This window comes from Vipera berus (genome assembly GCF_964194415.1).
Source record: "Vipera berus genome assembly, chromosome: 4".
NCBI lineage: Eukaryota > Metazoa > Chordata > Lepidosauria > Squamata > Viperidae > Vipera > Vipera berus.
In genome coordinates this window covers 9,769,271-9,790,528 of record NC_138206.1, presented here as the reverse complement: position 1 = coordinate 9,790,528, position 21,258 = coordinate 9,769,271, and the positions used below count along the sequence as shown (strand labels likewise).

At 44.3% G+C, this 21,258-nt stretch overlaps 1 protein-coding gene across 1 annotated transcript in view; it reads right to left on the bottom strand.

Annotated features, from left to right (window-relative positions):
- Positions 1 to 18,297, bottom strand: part of TMEM135 (transmembrane protein 135) — a 172,237-nt gene extending 153,940 nt beyond the window's left edge. The window contains exons 1-3 of the mRNA XM_081327589.1: positions 18,036 to 18,297; positions 3,127 to 3,254; positions 2,251 to 2,343 (exon numbers count right to left, since the gene is read on the bottom strand). Of these exons, the coding sequence (XP_081183715.1) occupies positions 2,251 to 2,343; positions 3,127 to 3,254; positions 18,036 to 18,176 (362 nt within the window). The 5' untranslated portion in view covers positions 18,177 to 18,297. The remainder of the gene's footprint in view (positions 1 to 2,250; positions 2,344 to 3,126; positions 3,255 to 18,035) is intronic.
- Positions 18,298 to 21,258: the final 2,961 nt, after the last annotated feature.

Sequence of the window (21,258 nt, the reverse complement as noted above, 5' to 3'; positions counted from 1 at the left end):
GCTGGGAGAAATATCAACAACCTAAGATATGCAGATGATACCACTCTAATGGCAGAAAGTGAAGAGGAGCTAAAGAGCCTCTTGTTGCGGGTGAAGAAGGAGAGTGCAAAACTTGGGTTGAAACTTAACATTAAGGAAACCAAAATCATGGCATCCGGCCCTCTCAATTCCTGGCAAATAGATGGGGAAGAAATGGAGGTAGTGACAGATTTTATTTTCCTGGGCTCCAAGATCACTACAGATGGGGACAGTAGCCAAGAAATTAAAAGACGCTTGCTCCTGGGGAGGAAAGCCATGGCAAATCTAGACAGCACAAAAAAAAGCAGAGACATCACCCTGTCAACAAAAGTGCGTATAGTCAATTTAATTTAATTTTAATTTAATAACATTTATATACCGCCCTTCTCCCTGAGGACTCAGGGCGGTTCACAGGGCAGAATAAAATAGCGAATACAAACATTAAAATAAGATTAAACAAATTGCCCTAGTTAAAAACAATATAAATACAACACTAAAAACCCCCAGAAAAGTTAAAAAACGAAAAATAAAATAACCCCAACACTCCCCCTCAGGCTAGGCCGGCTTGTACAAACAGAAATGTCTTGAGATCGCGACGAAAGGAGCGAAGATCGGGCGCCATCCGGAGCTCAACCGGTAGCTGATTCCACAGCTCCGGAGCGCCCACAGAGAAGGATCTCCCCCTGGGGGCCACCAATCGGCATTCTCTGATCGGTGGCACCCTGAGGAGGCCCTCTCTGTGGGAACGCACAGGGCGCAGGGAGCTTGATGCCGGCAGCAGATGTTCCCTGAGGTACTCCGGCCCCATGCCATGGAGTGCTTTAAATACCGTTACCAGTACCTTGAATCTCACCCGGAAGACAACTGGCAACCAATGCAGCTCACGGAGCAGAGGCGTAACGTGGGAGTATCGGGAGGCTCCCAACACCACTCTCGCGGCTGCATTCTGTACCAGTTGGAGCTTCCGAGTAGTCCTCAAGGGCAACCCCATGTAGAGAGCGTTGCAGTAGTCCAGACGAGAGGACACGAGCGCATGAGTGACCGTGCATAAATCGTCCCGGCTAAGATAGGGCCGCAACTGACGCACCAGGCGAACCTGTGCGAAGGCCCCCCTAGTCACGGCTCCTATATGGTCTTCCAAAGTGAGCCGTGAATCTAGGAGGACCCCCAAGTTGCGAGCCCTATCTACGGGGGGTAATAGTTCACCCCCCATAACTAGAGGTGGAATGTCCGAATAAACCCGGCTATGGTCTTCCCAGTTGCAATGTATGGCTGTGAAAGTTGGACCATAAGAAAGGCGAAGCGCCAAAGAATTGAGGCCTTTGAACTATGGTGCTGGAGAAGACTCCTGCGAGTCCCTTGGACTGCAAGGCGATCAAACCGGTCAGTCCTAGAGATCAACCCTGACTGCTCTTTAGAAGGCCAGATCCTGAAGCTGAAACTCAAATACTTTGGCCACCTAATGAGAAGGAAGGACTCACTGGAGAAGAGCCTAATGCTGGGAAAGGTTGAGGGCAATAGAAGAAGGGGACGGCAGAGAATGAGGTGGCTGGATGGAGTCACTGAAGCAGTAGGAGTGAGCTTAAATGGACTCCAGAAGATGGTAGAGGACAGGAAGGCCTGGAGGAGCGTTGTCCATGGGGTTGCGATGGGTCGGACACGACTTCGCAGTTAACAACAACAACAAAGTGTCTGACATTTGCAGTCATGCTGCCTCTGATCCTGTAGCAATGTCTTATTAATTATAGAATTGATATGAGTATATTACCAAGTAAAATTGATTTGAGTAACTCCCACGTAGAACAAGAACAGAAGCCAATAATCCTCTTTACAAAGTTAGACAATTGATTCTACAATAAAATAAAACATTTTCATGGGGACCATAAAAATACTGCAACATATACTGAGCATGACAAGTTAGAATAATTATGTTAAGTGCTGTTTTATCTGTTCATTGATTACTGTGGTTGAATCACACCCCAGCGAGAGATACAGTAGGTTATATAAACATAAAAGGAAACCAGGCCCTCAAAGAACACAGCGGCTGGACGCCACCAAAACTCACACCAGTCGGAGCACAGAACAACTACAAGCAGCGGTCCAAGATTGGAGGTCATGGAGAGAGACCTGGCCCACAGAAATCATCAAGAGTTGGACATGACTGAATGGATAACCTCATGACATAAATGACAATTCTGTTTGTTTGTTTGTAAAGGATGTAAAAACACATACCTGCTCTTCCTTTCAATAAGAATGGCTATATAGGATGCCGGTAAAGCAGCACCGAAGCCAGGAGACCAAAAATAGAATTTTCCCAGTATTCGCCTGAAACGATTAAATGTGGAATTAGTTGCATTCAACGTGGCCGGGAAAAGGTGGTCATATTTTCTTAAACAAATAAATAAATAAGTGGGATTCGCAGGCTGAAAATAACTTTGGATCGAGGGTTCCCCCATTAGCAGAACTATACTCCGCAGATGCTCCTACTAAAAGCAAGAAGGGGAGGTGATTTTCAGAATTCCTCCTTTGCCTGGCAGTCACTTGTGTCTCCCAAAACTATCTGCAGAGGATTAGGTTAGGATACTATGTGTGGGAGGTTGTAGTAGAAAGTACTAAGTATGCTTACTTCCTCCTCTTTGGTCCATCAGGAGTGTTCTTAACAACACTTCAAAGAACCTCATAGCATTCATAGTTCTAACACCTCCAGGAGGAACTTCAATTTTGCTGCCTTATATTATTTCAAAGGTTTACTTTAACGCAAAGGACCATGTGCATTTTCCACAATGATAAATCCTGTTTGTTAACACAGGAGAAAACTTTAAAAGCTGACCAAGCATTTACATTAGCATTCAATGAATTTATTATTTATTAAAATTGATGTTTACCCACCCCCCTCCCTTTTCAGGATGACATTTCCCCAACAGCGAACAATGGATATACAGAACCGTAAATAAAAATGCAATAAATATTCTGTAAAAAATAAGAAAACTGTTCGAATCCTTCGCATAGGGCAGTCAGCAAGTAGTAAAGGCCCGGGTGTGATGGAAGATGAAACCAGGTTATTTCATCGTCCTCTTGATTTGGTCAAAAAATGTATAATCAAATCACCTGAAAATGCAGAAAAACAGAATGTAAAGACTTCCATTTGCTGTAAGGAAGGATGTTGATTGCAGAATTTCAGGAAGCAGCTTGTTCAAATAATAATCAAATTTTCTTTTCCGGAGAATTGCAGCAATCTGAAAGAGATCCGTGAACCAGTTCAAACTATTTATTTAAATGTTAATTGTTTACCCTTTCAAATCCTATTTACAAATGAGAAAACCCCAGGTAAATAAAACTGTAAATGACATTGAGATAAAACCTGTCCCAGATTAATGTTCATTCTGTTAACTTGCCCCATTAGAGGACATTACAAACTTGAGACATAGTCCCTCACACCTTTTTTTTTAATACTGCTTCAGCAAGAAAGCAAATCCAGTTTTTCAACAATTTTCCAAAATTGAGGTCAATGAATCAGAAACATGACTTGCTCAGCCAGTACTAGAAGTAATGCTATGGTTACTCGCGTCCCTCCATTTCTGCTATTCCCTTACTCTTTTATGACTCTCCTTGAATTACTAGACCCCATCTGTGGGGAAAATCAGGCTTCAAGAATCCTTAAAAGGGGAAGATTTATACGATCTGAAGAGAAACCAGAATCCTAAATTTGTCCAAACCAGAGTCTTCAGAAAGTGCAAATTATGGGTACCAAAGCATTTCAAATTCCTATGCAAACTGAGGTAGGGGGGGGATTGTACTTAGGATCCAGTTTGCATTAAAAATGGGCTGGTTCTGATCCCTTTTAACATATTTCAAGTGCAAAATAGCTTTGTTTAAACCTCAAAACTTCCAAAATGCATGGAGCATTTTGGCAATCAGAACCTGTGAACACTCCAAGGGGCATTTTGAACATAGAACATGGTTCAAGTTCCAAGCTTTTAGACAGCCCTATTTTTCCCTTTACATTTTCATACAAAGGAAATTTGTTCCCTACGAATTTTAAAACACTGATTGGTCATTTCCCCATCCTAAAATATCCTGACGTGCATACTAATTTATTACCTTGGTTTCTGTGCAAATAACCTGTCTGTGTAGAGATAACGGGAAAGGGGCCTTTATTTTTCCTAACATTTCCACCTCTTCTACTTCCTCAAAAGTGTAACTTACGATATATCACAGCAAGACAAGTATTTATTTTATTTTATTTTTTATTTTATTAGATTTATATACCGCCCTTTCCCGAAGGACTCAGGGCGGTTTACAGGGCATTTTAAAATCATACCAGTACAAAATATAAAAGTTAAAAGACAATTAAAAAGATTAAAGTGTCCCTGAAAATAGAACCCCAGTTAAAATTCTCAGCCTGGGCCAGAGAGCTCAAAGAGCCAAGTCTTCAGTTCCCGGCGGAATGAACGCAGGTCAGTATCATTATCCAGGCTTATTTTATAAGATGTAAATTTAATAGTAAATGTAATTTATTAAACTCACATGCTGCCCAACGTGGTTTACAAATTGTTAAAAACATTTAAAAACAAGAAAACAACACAAAACAAAAAACCATCCTATAAAGGTAGTTATGATGGCCATATTCACATCTGCAGTAGATATTGTTTTACACAGTGTGGCACCCTTGATACTAAACTTTTCTATACTACCTAAGGACGATATCTCACCCTACAGAGGGAGGTAATAAGTTAAGACCTATTTGTTACAAGGATGTAGGGAAGTATTGTTGTTATTATTTGGTTGTTTCCAATGATTCTAGCAAAATGAATAGCAGCCCTCAGTAGTCTGAATTTCCACTTATCTTTGAGGGGAAACCTCCGGAAAGAAACAATTTACAAAAGGCTGCCTTAACAAGTTGTGGGGAAATGCCAAAATGTTGTTTGAACACGTTTAAAAGTTGTTTCTAATATTCTTGGATAGCTTCACTACGTTCTTTTTACAAGTGCTAATTTTAACCCAATCAGAGCATACAAATAACATGTCACCAACGGCATTTAAGACACCAAAACAGAAGCTGTTGCAAGATCCCCAGGTTGCGGGTCTTACACAGGCCAGTAACTGACACATTAGTTTAATTATTTAAATTTAATAATTAGGTTTGATTTAATTCTAATCAACCTAATTTAATTTTTAAAAGTTAGCAAACTACCTGTTCAGAATTAAATACTTTATTTTATAAAAGTAAAGGGACATGGGGGCTCAGTGGGTTAGGACGCTGAGCTTGTCGATCAGAAGGTCAGCAGTTTGGCGGGTCGAATCCCGAGTGCCGCGTAACAGAGTTGAGCGCCTGTTACTCGTCCCAGCTTCTGCCAACCTAGCAGTTTGAAAGCACGTAAAAATGCAAGTAGGAAAATAGGGACCACTACGGTGGGAAGGTAACAGCGTTCCGTGCGCCTTTGGCGTCTAGTCATGCCGGCCACATGACCACGGAGACGTCCTCGGACAAGCGCTGGCTCTTCGGCTTTGAAACGGAGATAAGCATCGGCCCCTAGAGTTGGAAACGACTAGCACGCATGTGCGGGGGAACCTTTACCTTTACCTATATGGCCACCCAACTTACTGTAAACGTTGCAACTCTGGGCAACAAAATGTAAACCTCAAAACAATATAAAACAAATTATTTTAATTAAAATCACAAGTATTAATAAGCAACCGGAGATCCATCATATGCACTATTGCATGTTTCCAGATAGGAATGGCCATCATCCAGGACCAAATGCCTAACAGCGTTTAGTCTTTAATATGCTTCTACAGAACTACAGGATGATGGTCAACTGGATACAAGACTGAGACCAGAATTTCCTTTGCTAAACAAAGTGATTGTGAAGTGAGGCATGCAGTTAAGTGAATCAATGCAGTGAAGTGAATCTCTGCAGTTATTAAATGAATTAAACGATCATTAAGCAAATACAGTTTGCCCCATTGACTTCACTTGTCAGAAGCCAGCTGGAAAGGTTGCAAATGACAATCACATGACCCTGGAACTGTGGTAAAATGCAGCTTGGAGTCCCAAAAGGGAGGGGGCTGCTTCCAAGAAACCAAAGGCGGTCTCGCCCTAGAAGTTTACAAAGTATATCTATAGTTTAGGCCAGGGGTCGGCAACCTAAAAAAGGAAAAGAGCCACTGGGAACCGGTTCCATCACAAATTAAAAAAAGTGGGAGCCACGTGCGTGTGTCCATGCACGCACATGCGCAAAAAGTTTTGCGCATGCGCAAAACGGTTTTTTGCGCATGCGCGGACTCACGCGGTTGCCATTTTTTTAAAAAGTGAGATGGAACCGGTTCCCGGTTGCCCGACGGCGACGGCCCGTCTGCAAAGCTGCCGCTTTCAGCAGCTTTGCAGACGGGCCGCGGCAGCTTCCTCAAAGAGCAGCGCCCCTGCCCATTCTGAGAGGTGCGCGCGCACCTCTCCGAACGACCGGAGGTGCGCACGCACCTCCCCAAACCTTTGGAGAGGTACGCGCGCACCTCTCCAAAGGTTTGGGGAGGTGCGCGCGCACCTCTCAGAATGGGCAGGGGCGCTGCTCTTTGAGGAAGCTGTAGCGGCCCGTCTCCGAAGCTGCCGCTTTCGGCAGCTTTGGAGACGGGCCGCTACAGCTTCCTCAAAGAGCGGCATCTCTGCCTGTTCGCACGGAGGTACGCGCGCACCTCTCCAAAGGTTTGGGGAGGTGCGCGCGCACCTCCGGTCGTTCGGAGAGGTGTGCGCGCACCTCTCAGAATGGGCAGGGGCGCTGCTCTTTGAGGAAGCTGTAGCGGCCCATCTGCAAAGCTGCCGAAAGCGGCAGCTTTGGAGACGGGCCGCGAAAGCTTCCTCAAAGAGCGGCACCTCTGCCCGTTCGCGCGGAGGTACGCGCGCACCTCTCCAAAGGTTTGGGGAGGTGCGCGCGCACCTCCGCCCATTCGGGGAGGTGCGCGCGCACCTCTCCAAACGGGCGGTGCCACTCTCCATTTGGAGAGGTGCGCGCGCACCACTGCCCGTTCAAAGAGGTGCGCGCGCACCGGGCGGCTGGGAGCCGCAGGAGACGGCTCAAAGAGCCGCATGCGGCTCCGGAGCCGCGGGTTGCCGACCCGTGGTTTAGGCTGATAGTTGTTTTAGTCTGGCGAGATTCTGCCTGTAGCCGAACAACAATAAGGAAACAACTCAGAAGTAACGCCACATAACCGAATAACGGAGTTGGAAGGGACTTTGGGGGTCATCTAGTCCAACCCCCTGCTCAGTGGGGAGACCCTATGCCATTTCAGACAAATGCTTGCCCAGTCTCTTCTTAAAAACTTCCAGTGTCGGAGCATTCACAACTTCTGGTGGCAAGGTAAAGAGAAGATTACTCAGCAAGGCTCATTAAATCTGTTCTGTAGAGAGAGATACGAGCACTGGGAGGGTTAGAGTACTTTTAACGTGCCTAGCACAATGGTTCCGTTTCTCATTAGTTTAATATAAACTTTCACCTGACATAGCTAAACTTTATATTTCTTGCACGTACAAAAGCACTTTTGTTTCCTATATGGTCTTTTAAAATGCTGACTGGTTACTTCCCCATCTTGGAATACCCTGACATGCATGCTAATTTATCACTTTAGTTTCTTTGTGCATGACCTGTCCATTCAAAGATAATGGAGAAGGGCATTTATTTTCCCTTTTAACCTAACTGTTTAACCTACTAGCTTTCTGAACTAATCACTTATGTAAACATAGGAGGACAGACTAGTTGCTTGTTGCAACTCAAGTTCAAGCAGTAGATACCTGGATTTTTGTTTATAGATTTTGTAGCAAAACATTAAATGCATTTAATAAAACTTAGTATCCTCCTTCACATTACATAACCAGAAGAGGAAAAAAATATTCTTGGTAACTTTTTTTTTCATTCAATTTCCACCTGCCACAATTTGGACACTGGATGACTTAGCCTGGTTCCGCTGAAGCATCCATTTAAAATTGATAGATTCTTTTACAATCATTATTATTCCCTGTAATTTAGAAAAATAATAATAATAATAATAATAATAATAATAATAATAATAATAATAATAATGAAGAAGAAGAAGAAGAAGAAGAAGAAGAAGAAGAAGAAGAAGAAGAAGAAGAAGAAGAAGAAGAAGAAGAAGAAGAAGAAGAAGAAGAAGAAGAAGAAGTTGTAGTAGTAGTTGGAAGGGACCTTGGAGGTCATCTAGTACAACCCCCTGCTCAGGCAGGAAACCCTATTACCATTTCAGACAAATGGCTGGCCAGTCTCTTTTTAAAAACTTCCAGTGTTGGAGCATTCACCACTTCTGGAGGCAGGTTGTTCCACTGGTTAATTGTTCTAACTGTCGGGAAATTTCTCCTCAGTTCTAGGCTGGTTCTCTCCTTGGTTAGTTTCCATCCGTTGCTTCTTGTCCTGCCTTCAGGTGCTTTGGAGAATAGCTTGACTCCCTCTTCTTTGTGGCAGCCCCTGAGATATTGGAACACTGCTATCATGTCATCCCTCACCCTTCTCTTCATTAAACTAGACATACCCAATTCTAGCAACCGTTCCTTATGTTTTAGCCTCCAGTCCCCTAATCACCTTTGTTGCTCTTCTCTGTACTCTTTCTAGAGTCTCAACATCTTTTTCACATTGTGGTTACCAAAACTGGATGCAGTATTCCAAGTGTGGCCTTACCAAGGCATTGTAAAGTGGTATTAATACTTCATGTGATCTTGATTCTATCCCTCTGTTAATGCAGCCTACCACTGTGTTGGCTTTTTGGGCAGCTGCAGCACACTGCTGGCTCATATGTAAGTGATTGTCCACTAGGACTCCGAGATCCCTCCCATAGTTACTACTATTGAGCAAGGTACCACCTATACTATACCTGTGCATTTGGTTTTTCTTGCCTAAATGCAGAACCTTACTTTTTTCACCACTGAATTTCATTTTGTTAGATAGCGCCCAATGTCCAAGTCTGTCGAGATCCTTCTGTATCTTAAGCCTATCTTCTGGAGTGTTGGGCTATTCCTGCCAACTTGGTGTGGTCTGAAAATTTGGTGAGTTCCCCATCTATCCCCTCATCCAAATCATTGATGAAGATGCTAAAGAGCACTGGACCCAGAACAGAGCCCTGGGGCACCCCACTACACTCTTCCCTCCATGTAGATGCATTTCCACTGAGGACCACATGCTGAATACGGCCCGGTCAGCTAGCTACAAATCCATCTGGTGGTGATGATATCTAACCCACATTTTTCTATCTTATCTAGAGCCTTGGTGGAGCAGTGGGCTAATGCCTCCTTAAGTAACACCAGCTGCCTGCAATTAGTGCAGGTTCGCGTCCCACCAGGCTCAAGGTTGACTCAGCCTTCCATCCTTCCGAGGTAGGTAAAATGAGGACCCAGATTGTTGGGGGCAATAAGCTGACTTTGTAATAATGCCGCTTGGGGGGGGGGTGAAAGCCCTAATAAGCAGGCATATACATAGAATGAAGGCTACTGCTAAGCTTGTAAGCCGCCCTGAGTCTTCGGAGAAGGGCGGGATATAAATGGAATTAAAATAAAACAATTTTTAAAAAATCTAGTAGTAGGTTGTGGTCTACTTTATCAAACGCCTTACTGAAGCCCATGTAAATTATATCCACAGCATTCCTCTGGTCCACTAATTTTGTCACTTGGTCAAAGAATGCAATAAGATTTGTCTGGCATGATCTGTTTTTGACAAACGACTAGCATGCATGTGCGGGGGAACCTTTACCTTTAAGTATAGCCAGCTACTGTACTTTAATGCTGTGGAAATATTTTACATAGCTAAATTTCAACATGGACACCTAGACATTCCAAAAGCTATTTACAAAAGACTTCGATCATCATTGATGTTATGTTTTTCAGTTAAGTGAGAGAACAGAACTTCTAAACTTTTTAATGGCCACGTTTGAGTAACAGGACTCCTTAAGAGGAGCCAATTCCACTGAAGAGATGTGGCTGATAGCTTTGAGTATAAGATCAGTTTCGATATAATATGTAATAATCCTCCTGCTGCAGATTCCTGACAGTTCCAAGATGTGTCTTAACTGAATCATAACATGTATGCACAACAGCCGTTCCTCCATGGCGTGATCATATAACAGATAAGAGAATAGCGCAAGCTTATTAGCACATTCAGTGACAAAGTCACTCCAGCTACCTGGTAATCTCACTTGTTGCAAAAAAATTACTGAAGATACCTGTCTATAAGCTGGTTAACATTTTAGCTCACCCGTAATGTTGACTGGTCTTAGCATGCCCTATTTTCTTGGCCTTCCACAAAGAGATCAAAACTTTGACTTGGCAGCCTTAGGTGGGAGGCACAGAGGGCCATACAAGTGTAGGGCTGACTGACCCCATGAGGAAACACACACAAACACACACACACACACACACAGAGAGAGAGAGAGAGAGAGAGAGAGAGAGAGAGAGAGAGAGAGAGAGAGCCTGTATTAACTAATACTAAATGACTATCTTGAAATAGATACTATGAAAATTCAACGAACAGTGATTTATTCAATTAAAATTTAGATAATTGTAATAGAATTACCCCTTACACCCCACAACACATACTTTTCTCTCAAGAGACTGTGCAACAATATTTTTATCTCCTTTTATACATTGTTTATATATTGATTATATTGTATACAGCCCAGAGCCCGATGGATGGATGGATGGAGACAGATACCGTAGTTTCCAGCGTATAAGACTACTTTTTAACCCATGAAAATCTTCTCAAAAGTCAGGGGTCGTCGCCGGGTGCTGAAAATTTAGGGACAGGGCTGGCTGGAAAACCTGGAGCGGATCTCCCATTTCGTCTGCGCAGGGAAAGCGGGACCAATTGGAGAAGAAGCTGCAGTCTGTGATTTTTTACAGGCTGGGGTCTGGGCGTCTTTCCTTCTAAAGTTGAAGAGCAGCTGTAGTATATCCCAACTTGAAAGGCAGGTGGGGAAGGCAGCAGCCAGAGCAGTGGCTTAGCTCTAAGGACACATTTGACTCAGGAACTGGGCGGGCTGGCTGGAAAACCTGGAGCGGATCTCCCATTTGGTCTTTTTTTTTTAAATCCCATTTATATCCTGCCCTTCTCCGAAGACTCAGGGCGGCTTACAAGCTTAGCAGTAGCCTTCATTCTATGTATATGCCTGCTTATTAGGGCTTTCACACACACCCCAAGCGGCATTATTACAAAGTCAGCTTATTGCCCCCAACAATCTGGGTCCTCATTTTACCTACCTTGGAAGGATGGAAAGCTGAGTCAACCTTGAGCCTGGTGGGATGCGAACCTGCACTAATTGCAGGCAGCTGGTGTTACTTAAGGCTCTGCGCAGGGAAAGCTTTAGAGTGAATTAGGAAAAGTGAAAAAGTGAATTAGGAAAATAGGGAATGGTTGCTGGAATCAGGGGCTGCCACAAAGAAGAGGGAGTCAAGCTATTCTCCAAAGCACCTGAAAGCAGGACAAGGAGTAATGGATGGAAACTAATCAAGGAGAGAAGCAACCTAGAGCTAAGGAGAAACTTCCTGACAGTTAGAACAATTATTTATTTATTTATTTATTTATTTATTTATTTATTTATTTATTTATTTATTTATTTATTGATGGGATTTATATCCCGCCCTATCTCCCAAAGGACTCAGGGCGGCTAACAACAAAACATATAATAAGTACAGAAATTAAGATAAAAATAAAATTAAAATCATCTGTGCAATAAATTAAAATTAAAAACTAAAAATAAATTAAAAATTCTAAATATAATTAATTAAAATGCCTGTCAGTCCAGGTCAGCCTGGTGGAAAAGGAGTGTTTTGAGGCCGCAGCGAAAGGATTGGAAATTTTGGGCCATCCGAAGCTCAGGGGGGAGCTGATTCCATAGGGCTGGCGCTCCCACAGAGAAGGCCCTCCCCCTGGGGGTCGCCAGCCGACATTGCCTAGCTGACGGTACCCTGAGGAGGCCTTCTCTGTGTGAGCGTACTGGGTGATGGGAATTTGTTCCCGGCAGCAGATGGTCCTGCAAGTATCCCGGGCCTAAGCCATGTAGGGCTTTAAAGGTAAGTACCAGCACCTTAAATCTCACCTTAAATTAACCAGTGGAACAACCTGCCTCCAGAAGTGGTGAATGCTCCAACACTGGAAGTTTTTAAGAAGAGACTGGACAGCCATTTGTCTGAAATGGTATGGGGTTTCCTGCCTTAGCAGGGGGTTGGACTAGTTGACCTCCAATGTCCCCTCCAACTACTACTACTACTTATTATTCTTATTCTTATTCTTATTCTTATTATTATTATTATTATTATTATTATTATTATTATTAGTTTAATCCACTTGCACTGTTTTATGTTTACATGTTTGATGACAAACAGCCTTATGTTTATAAGTGACAGTTTTCCTACTAAGCACCTGCATGTCATAAGCATTTGAATTAGAATTACCATATTAAAATCAAATCTGATGTTTTTAAATTTTTATTTGGTGTGCGTTGGAAGAGGGGTAGTCTTATACGGCGAGTATAGCCCAAACCCTATAATTTAACAGGAAATGTAGGGGGTCGTCTTATACGCCGGAAAATACGGTAGATAGATAGATAGATAGACAGACAGACAGACACTATGAAATTTAGACAATTGTAATAGAATTACCTCTTATACCCCACAAGACATACTTTTCTCTCAAGAGACAGTGCAACAATATTTTTATCTCCTTCGGAGAACCATAGTTAGAAAAGAGGCTCCTATCACAAGTCTATGCTGGTTCCTTTATATTCTTCAAAAGTGCTGGTTCTCTACAAAATATAAGTCACAACCCATATAAACTCACCATATTTACTCAACCCGAGGAATCTTGTTCAAGATTACGTCTTTAAGATTAGGCTCATAGGCTCCACTTCCTCATAGGGCAGTAGGTCTGGTTTTAACTAAACATATTCCATAAATTCATCCACTGTGGCTTGCAAGCTACGCTCCACACCTTAGCAAAATGAGCAATCCGGATTTTCATAATGACTGAAAGAACCTTAGTAAGCTGTCCAACCTTAACTACTGTTTGGATTCCTATCTCATATAGTCTGCTGGGCTCTCACTTCTATTTTGACCAAACAGAGCTACTACAGTTTACAAACTACGTGGCTTAATATGGGTGTGAATCCAAGTGTGGTGAAACCTACTTCTAGATATCTATCTACATAAACAACTGCCCAAATTATGGGTTATTAATTTGATCCCTTCCGATTCTTTCAGGTTACAGTTCTTCTAAGCCCCACCAATAGAGCTAACAATAGAGCTAACTATTGCAATTACTGCAATGCACTCTACATTTGTCTGCCCTTGAAGACTATCTGGAAACTTCCAACAGGTCCAGAATGCAGCAGTTCACACAATAACGGGGGTCCCTAGATTTGCCCAGGTAACACTTTTGTTGCAAAAGCTACACTGGCTTCCCATTTCTTTCTGGTTGCAATTCAATTCGTATATCGATGGGGCCAGGTTTCTGGCGGATTAACTTTTAAGATCAGATAGAATGGACACACTTCTACTCCCTTCCCCAGGGAGTTGAGATCCATGAGTCATAAAAGAGCCGAGGTTGCCTACCCCTGCCCTAAATATTGCCGTCTATTGGGAGCTAGGAAGCTTCCCTTTTGCCATGGCAGCCCCTGCCCTATGGAACTCTCTGCCCCCTGATGTTTGGCAGGCCTTTACCCTGAGGAAAGATTAGACAAAGGGACGCACTGGCTCAGTGGGTTAGGACGCTGAGCTTGTCGATCAGAAGGTCGGCAGTTTGGCGGGTCGAATCCCGAGTGCCGTGTAGCAGAGTGAGCGCCTGTTACTCGTCCCAGCTTCTGCCAACCTAGCAGTTCGAAAGCACGTAAAAATGCAAGTAGAAAACTAGGGACCACTACGGTGGGAAGGTAACAGCGTTCCGTGCGCCTTTGGCGTCTAGTCATGCCGGCCACATGACCACGGAGACGTCCTAGGACAAGCGCTGGCTCTTCGGCTTTGAAACGGAGATGAGCACCGGCCCCTAGAGTTGGAAACAACTAGCACGCATGTGCGGGGGAACCTTTACCTTTACCTTTACCCATTAGAAGTTCGACTTGGCACCAGGTTTTTGCTCTTTTGAATGTGTTTAGTTTTATAGTTTTAATATGGTTCTCTGTTGTTTTAAGTTTTGATTGAGAGCCCCCCCCACCCCAAGAGTTGGTTATAAGACGGTGGCTATAAAAATGTTTGAAATAAATAATTTATATGACTTAACAACACTTCGGTTTGGATGTTAAGGATCTTAAGGATTCAATTTGAAATTTTTCTATGTAAAGTATTTGTTTTAAACCGGTCTTTTGATCTACGCCTACAGCTATCACCAAGACACTATCAGCAATGTTCAATCAAAAACATTGTAATAGGCAAAAAAAAACTGAGCACCACACTGTACGCATAAACCTGGCTGGGTTCACATTTTGTGCTAAACCATAGTTTGATGACAAGTTTGCATAACTTCCTAAGCTGTACTTTTTAGCTGATAAACCATTATCCCACATCCCACTCAGTCAAAAATATCAATCATTATTACTTGGTATGATGTTTTATTTGGAGCATTGAGTCCTTTAAAGTTCTACAGTGGGAAGTATTTTTTTAAAAAAAATAGGTGGTTCTATAAACTACATCCAAAGTTTACTTTTAGCATTTCCGAGGCCAAAGGGATCAAGAATAGTAAATGCTTTTGCTTACTATTCTGAAGCGGGTCCTAGTTTACAATAAATCACTCAGGAATTAATAATCTTGAGCACCTACACAACAACAGTAGTTATTTCTCAGCTTACCTTCTTCACTATTATATTCTGTCCTCGCTATAATAACAAATCTTGCTTGTGTGAACTAAAGCCAAATACAATAGAGTCAAGGTCCTTGCACACAACTAATGTTGAAGCTGATAACTTTAAACTTTGAACATCCCCTGAGCTAGGCAAAGATAAACTGAGCGAAGGTCACCGGGAATTGTAGAGTCATCCTAGGAAGGTCTAGAGGAGACAGCAAAGAATTAAACCTGGGGACATAACTGATAGACATTTATCTTTGGGTCTTGTTTATTATTTGATTTTTATCCCATCTTTTATCATTTTTATAAATAAGCCCAGATGGTGAACTTAATACTTAATACTCCTTCCCCCCCTCCTATTTTCCCTACAACAACCCTGTCAGGGGAGCTGTACCGAGAGAGACAGCGACTGACCCAAAATCAACCACCAGCTTTCACGACTAAGGGAAGACTAGAACCCAGTCCCCTAGTTTCTAGGCCAGTGATGGGCGAACCTTTTAGAGACCGAATGCCCAAACTGCAACCCAAAACCCAGTTATGTATCGTCGGGTGCCGGGTGGGCGTGGCCCATTGGGTGGGCATGGCCCATTGCGTGGCCATGGCTGTGGTGGTAACGGCAGACTGGGTGGGACTAAAAAGTTCAATCAATCAATTCCAACTTTGCCAGATCCCTTTTTTCCCCCAGAAGTTGAAATTGATTGATTGAACCTTTTTTTTCCCCACAGGGCAGCTGAGGCCTAAAGCGAAAAGGTTTTATAAAACCCGGCTGAAGGCCAAGGACTGAGGCAACGGCGCACGTGCCCACAGAGAGGGCTCTGTCTGCCACCTGTGGCGTGCATGCCACAGGTTCGCCACCACGATTCTAGGCCACCACCTTAACCACTAGCTAAAACTGGCTCTCTTTCAATAGTATGTTCTTCTTCCAATAACCAGTGATTTTGTTTGTCTAATAGATAGCCGTCCGTCTCACAGAAACAGCTACTTACTCCTCTCAATTCAAACACTTGTATATACACTTCATATTGCTCAATATCTTTTGCACAAGTAACAAGGACCAGTGTCTGCTGTCATATTCTTATGGAAGCTAAATAGCTATGGGCTTAATAAAAGATCATATCTCCCTAGAAACCCTAAATCATTTTGACATTCTTGCAGGAAAAGTGAAACAAAAGCATAATAGGCAGGACTTTTTTTTTCCCCTTTCCGTTCAATCTTGTCCAATTCTCAGATATTGCCTGGGCAAGTTTTCTTGGCAAGGTTTTTCAGAAGTAGTTTAACATTGTCTCCTTCCTAGGGTTTAGAGAAAGTGACTGGGCCGTCACCCGTCTGGCTTTGTGTCCAAGGCAAGATTAGAACTCACGTTCTCCCAGTTTCTAGCCTCATGCTTTAACTACTATGGCAAACTGGCTCTTAAACAAGACATGTCAAATTCACGATGTCACGCAACGTATTTGGACAGGCAATGGGGTGGGCACAGCATCCATGTGACGCATCTGGCCCGCGGCGCTGGCAGTTTGACACTCCTGCTCCAAAAGGACTCTGCAGCACTTTAGATCCCAAGGGGAAAATGTGCTTAACAAGACAGAGAGATATAAATGCAGTACTATCTGCAACTCCTTAAAGCAGGCATGTCAAACTGCCGGCCCAAAGGACCGGATTGCATCATGCCGGAACCGTGCCCACCCCATTGCCAGCAATGGGGAAAAAGTTCCGATATGTTGCGCAACATTAGGTGATGTTGCCAGTTTGACATGCCTGCCTTAAAGCAACTGTGTCTTTTTCCAGGATTATGCTGCTTGTCATGTGATCCTGGCAAAAGACGCATTTCCTTTAAATCAGATAGAGACGGGTGTTACTTACACAACCCTGCAAACTCAGAAGCACCTTTTTGCCTTGGAATCTGTAGACTCATGGACAGCTTAAGTATAAGAGTGGGGTTTTTTTAAATAAAAAAAACTGTGCCTTTAGGGAAAAGAGCAAGAGTGCACGTCACCCAGCTCCCAAGTCCCATAAGATGACAAGACTTAAAACAGGGAAGATGGGGCAGGCCCTCCCTGTGAGAACTGTGGGGCAAGCAGATAATTCTCCGGAGAAGGCAATCCCTCAAGTCACCTGATCCTATGCATGTATACAGCAATGTACATACAAGACTTGAGAACCTCCATAGACACACAGCAATATACAGTATACACAGTTGGTAAAGATGCCATTATATCAGAGCTATTATAGAAGGTAGAATAACAGAGTTGGCTATAATGTATTCCATCTATTTTTTTTTAATTCCATTTATATCCCGCCCTTCTCCGAAGACTCAGGGCGGCTTACAAGCTTAGCAGTATTACATATGTGACAATGGGCACTTTTCTTTTTTCTTTTTTCTTTTAGAAAATAGCAGCCAGCAGGACTAACACAACAGAACTTAAGCCTCTCACTTGAGAGAGACCTGGAGGCCACATTAAGGAGCCTTGGTGGAGCAGTGGGCTAATGCCTCCTTAAGTAAGACCAGCTGCCTGCAATTAGTGCAGGTTCGAGTCCCACCAGGCTCAAGGTTGACTCAGCCTTCCATCCTTCCGAGGTAGGTAAAATGAGGACCCAGATTGTTGGGGGCAATTAAGCTGACTTTGTAATAATGCCGCTTGGTGTGTGTGTGTGTGTGTGTGTGAAAGCCCTAACAAGCAGGCATATGCATAGAATGAAGGCTACTGCTAAGCTTGTAAGCCGCCCTGAGTCTTCGGAGAAGGGCGGGATATAAATGGAATTAAAATTAAAAAAAAATAAAAAATTCAGATGGCAGGCAAGGCTTTAATCAATCAGAACGGAGCTGGAAGGGACCTTAGAGGTCTTCTAGTCCAACCCCCTGCCTCAAGCAGGAGACCCTGTACCATTTCAGACCAGTGACTGTCCAGCCTTCTCCTTAAAAAAAAACCTCCAGTGATGAAACTTGCATAAAATCTTGATTTATTTTCGGGAGGAAGGGGGTGTGTGTGTGTGTCTTTTGACAGTCACACCAACCCACTTTCCAGTCCAGCTGTGGCTGCCACAAAGGTGCCCTCACACCTGTACCCCACACCCAAGCCCTCTCTTTCCCCCTCCCGCTCCACGTCCATCCTCCTCTCCTTCCCCTCCCCAACCTAAGGTTAGGAGTGGGGGGGGGGGGTGGAGGTTGCAGGAAGGCAGGGGGGGGGCTCTCACCAGGTAAAGGGTCCCATAGATGCGGAGCGACTCTCCAAACGCCCCTTGGGTGATGTGCACTAAGGCTCGCCGGCAGTGGGGGTGCCAGGTGTGCCCGATCTCGTAGCAGTTGTGGGGGATGGACTTGCTCAGCGCCGCCATCTTGGCCCAGCGGCTGGAGCCGGAGGAGTGGAGAGGGGAGGGGGGGAAAGGGGGCGCGCGCGAGCCGGAGGCAGAAGTACACGAGACGAAGACGACCGGCGCGCGCGAGCGAGCGAGGGAGGGAGGGAGCGAGCGAGCGCGCACGCGCGCGCGCTAAGCCAGGACGACTGCGGGCCGGCCCGGGGTTACTCTCGATCAAACCACCCTTCTTTTTTTTTTTCCCTCCGCCCCTTCGCTTTTGCCGGCTCGCGTGAGCCCGCTCAGCCAATCCGGAGCCGGCTCTCGCCCGGCCGGAGGAAGGGGGGCGAAAGGAGGGGGTGGGGGGAGGAGGAGGAGGAGGAGGGGAAAAAAAAAGGAGCTGGCGCGAGCGCTCCCGACGTCGGGCCCCCTCGCTCCGCCCCCACCTCTCCTTCCCCCCCCCCGCTCGCGTGCGCGCGCGTGCGCGCGGGGAGGAGGGGAGGAGGGGGAGTTTGTCTTGCACGTGGATGCGGTTTTGCAAAAACCGCTGCGGTGGTCGGCAGGGTGTGGGTTGCGTTGTAAGGGACCCAGATTGTTGGGGGCAATAAGCTGACTTTGTAATAATAATAATAATAATTTTATTTATAAAAATAAAATAATAAAATAATAATGTCGCTTGGGGGGGGGGCGAAAGCCCTAATAAGCAGGCATATACATAGAATGAAGGCTATTGCTAAGCACATTGATTTGTGCTTAGATTGTAAGCCACCCTGAGTCTTCGGAGAAGGGTGGGATTTAAATGGGATTAAAAAAAGTGGGGGGAACCTGGGTGCTGCGGGGACAGCAAACTTGGAGGACATGCCCTCCTCCCAAAAAAAAGGCATGGGGAGGGGGGGGGAAAGCTTGACCTTGCACCAGTTCTGTTCGAGATAAACGTGGGAATGAGGGAGGGGGGGCGGGCTGGGAGGAAATGATAAGATGCCTGTAAGGAACCATAGGTGGCTCAGTGGGTTAGGACGCTGAGCTTGTCGATCAGAAGGTCGGCAGTTTGGCGGGTTGAATCCCGAGTGCCGCGTAACGGAGTTGAGCGCCTGTTACTTGTCCCAGCTTCTGCCAACCTAGCAGTTCGAAAGCACGTAAAAATGCAAGTAGAAAAATAGGGACCACTCCGGTGGGAAGGTAACAGCGTTCCATGCGCCTTTGGCATCTAGTCATGCCGGCCACGTGACCACGGAGACATCCTCGGACAAGCGCTGGCTCTTTGGCTTTGAAACGGAGATGAGCACCGGCCCCTAGAGTCGGAAACAACTAGCACGCATGTGCGGGGGAACCTTTACCTTTACCTTTACCTTTACCTTTAAGGAACCGTAACAAGAATAAGAATGCAATAAGCACTGGCAGTAAGTTTGGAGTCCTTGGTGCTCTCTGAACTTGGTTGCTTTCGTTACCCCAACTGGATATACCACCTTCACTAGCAGCACTGATGATGTTACCTAGTTGGTTAATGAAATGTCTGCAAGAAACAACCAAGCTCAGAGCATCAAAGATCCACTGCCGTCCTCTTTCTCCTCTGCAAACCCCACTTCCTTTTGCCATTGATGTTGCCTAGTTGGGTAATGAAACGTCTGCAAGAAAGCACCAAGGACCCTGAGCTACAAATATTCTCCTTTATTGGTACAACCGAGGTAGCAAGTTTGTTGCCCGCCCCGCCTGTCAGGAAATCATCAATTTCCCTTCATGCTGTTGAAAGTGGGGCAGCTTTATTTGGAGTAATAGACCTCAAAGGGAAAGTTTCCTGATTTCTTAGCTGCATGGGGGGGGAGTGGTGGATTCAGCCAGTTTGCACCAGTTCAACAGAACCGGTAGCTAATTTTTTGTTGCCCAGGTCCAGAATGGACTGGGTTGGCTTTTTACAACCTTCCTTGCCAAAGTTGTTAAATGAATCGCTGCGGTTAGGTTTTAAGTTGTCTCATATTTGTCTATGTTTTCTTCGTTCTGAATTGGCAGCTCTGATCCTTGGACTGTAATTATTTGTAAATGACAAGGGAGGCATTGCAAAAACTGTCACAAGGGGTGCATAGTACACGCAAGTGACATACGTTCCCTAAACACACCCACAGATCCTTAACGTTGGAGGAACTTGGAAAGATTGAGCATAGTTTTGAGGGATTTATTTTGCTCCTTTTTTATTACCTAATCCCAACAATTAATTCTTCCTGCAACTTGTCTCATTAATTAAGATTGAACCAGTGATTAAGGCAGCAGAATAGAAACCAGGAGACTGGGAATGCTGGCCCCACCTTTGGCATGAAACCTGACTAAGTAACTGGATCAGTTGCTCCTTCTCAGCACAGGGTTCTTTTTGGGGGGATGGGGGGAAATGGGACAGAGGAAAAGAGTATTGTATGGGTTTGTTTGTTTTTTAATCCCATTTATATCCCGCCCTTCTCCAAAGACTCAGGGTGGCTTACAATCTAAAGCACAAATCAACGTGCTTAGCAATAGCCTTCATTCTATGTATATGCCTGCTTATTAGGGCTTTCACACAACACCCCCCCCAAGCGGCATTATTACAAAGTCAGCTTAATTGCCCCCAACAATCTGGGTCCTCATTTTACCTACCTCGGAAGGATGGAAGGCTGAGTCAACCTTGAGCCTGGTGGGATGCGAACCTGCACTAATTGCAGGCAGCTGGTGTTACCCACTGCTCCACCAAGGCTCTATTTAGATTACCTTGCTAGGCCCCAAACATGGGACAAATCTTTATTTCCTGTTTCGGCCTAACCGAAGGCCATCCACATATAAAAGTAAAAGAAATAAATAAAAATAAAATAAATAATATAAAATAATAAAATAAAATATAAAAATAAATAAAATAAAATAAAATAATGGAATTAAATGAAATAAAAATAAAGGTGAAATAGATATAGATATAGATATATACACACACTCACTCACACTCACACGCACCCACCCACCCACCCACCCCCACACCACTATAGCTTTTCCTTCAGTTGTCCATGCACTGGTAGCTTCTTGTTTAGGCTATTACAATGTTCCTATATATACAATGGTCTACTTAATGTCTTGCATTTTGAAAAAGAAAGCACATGAAAGCATAGCC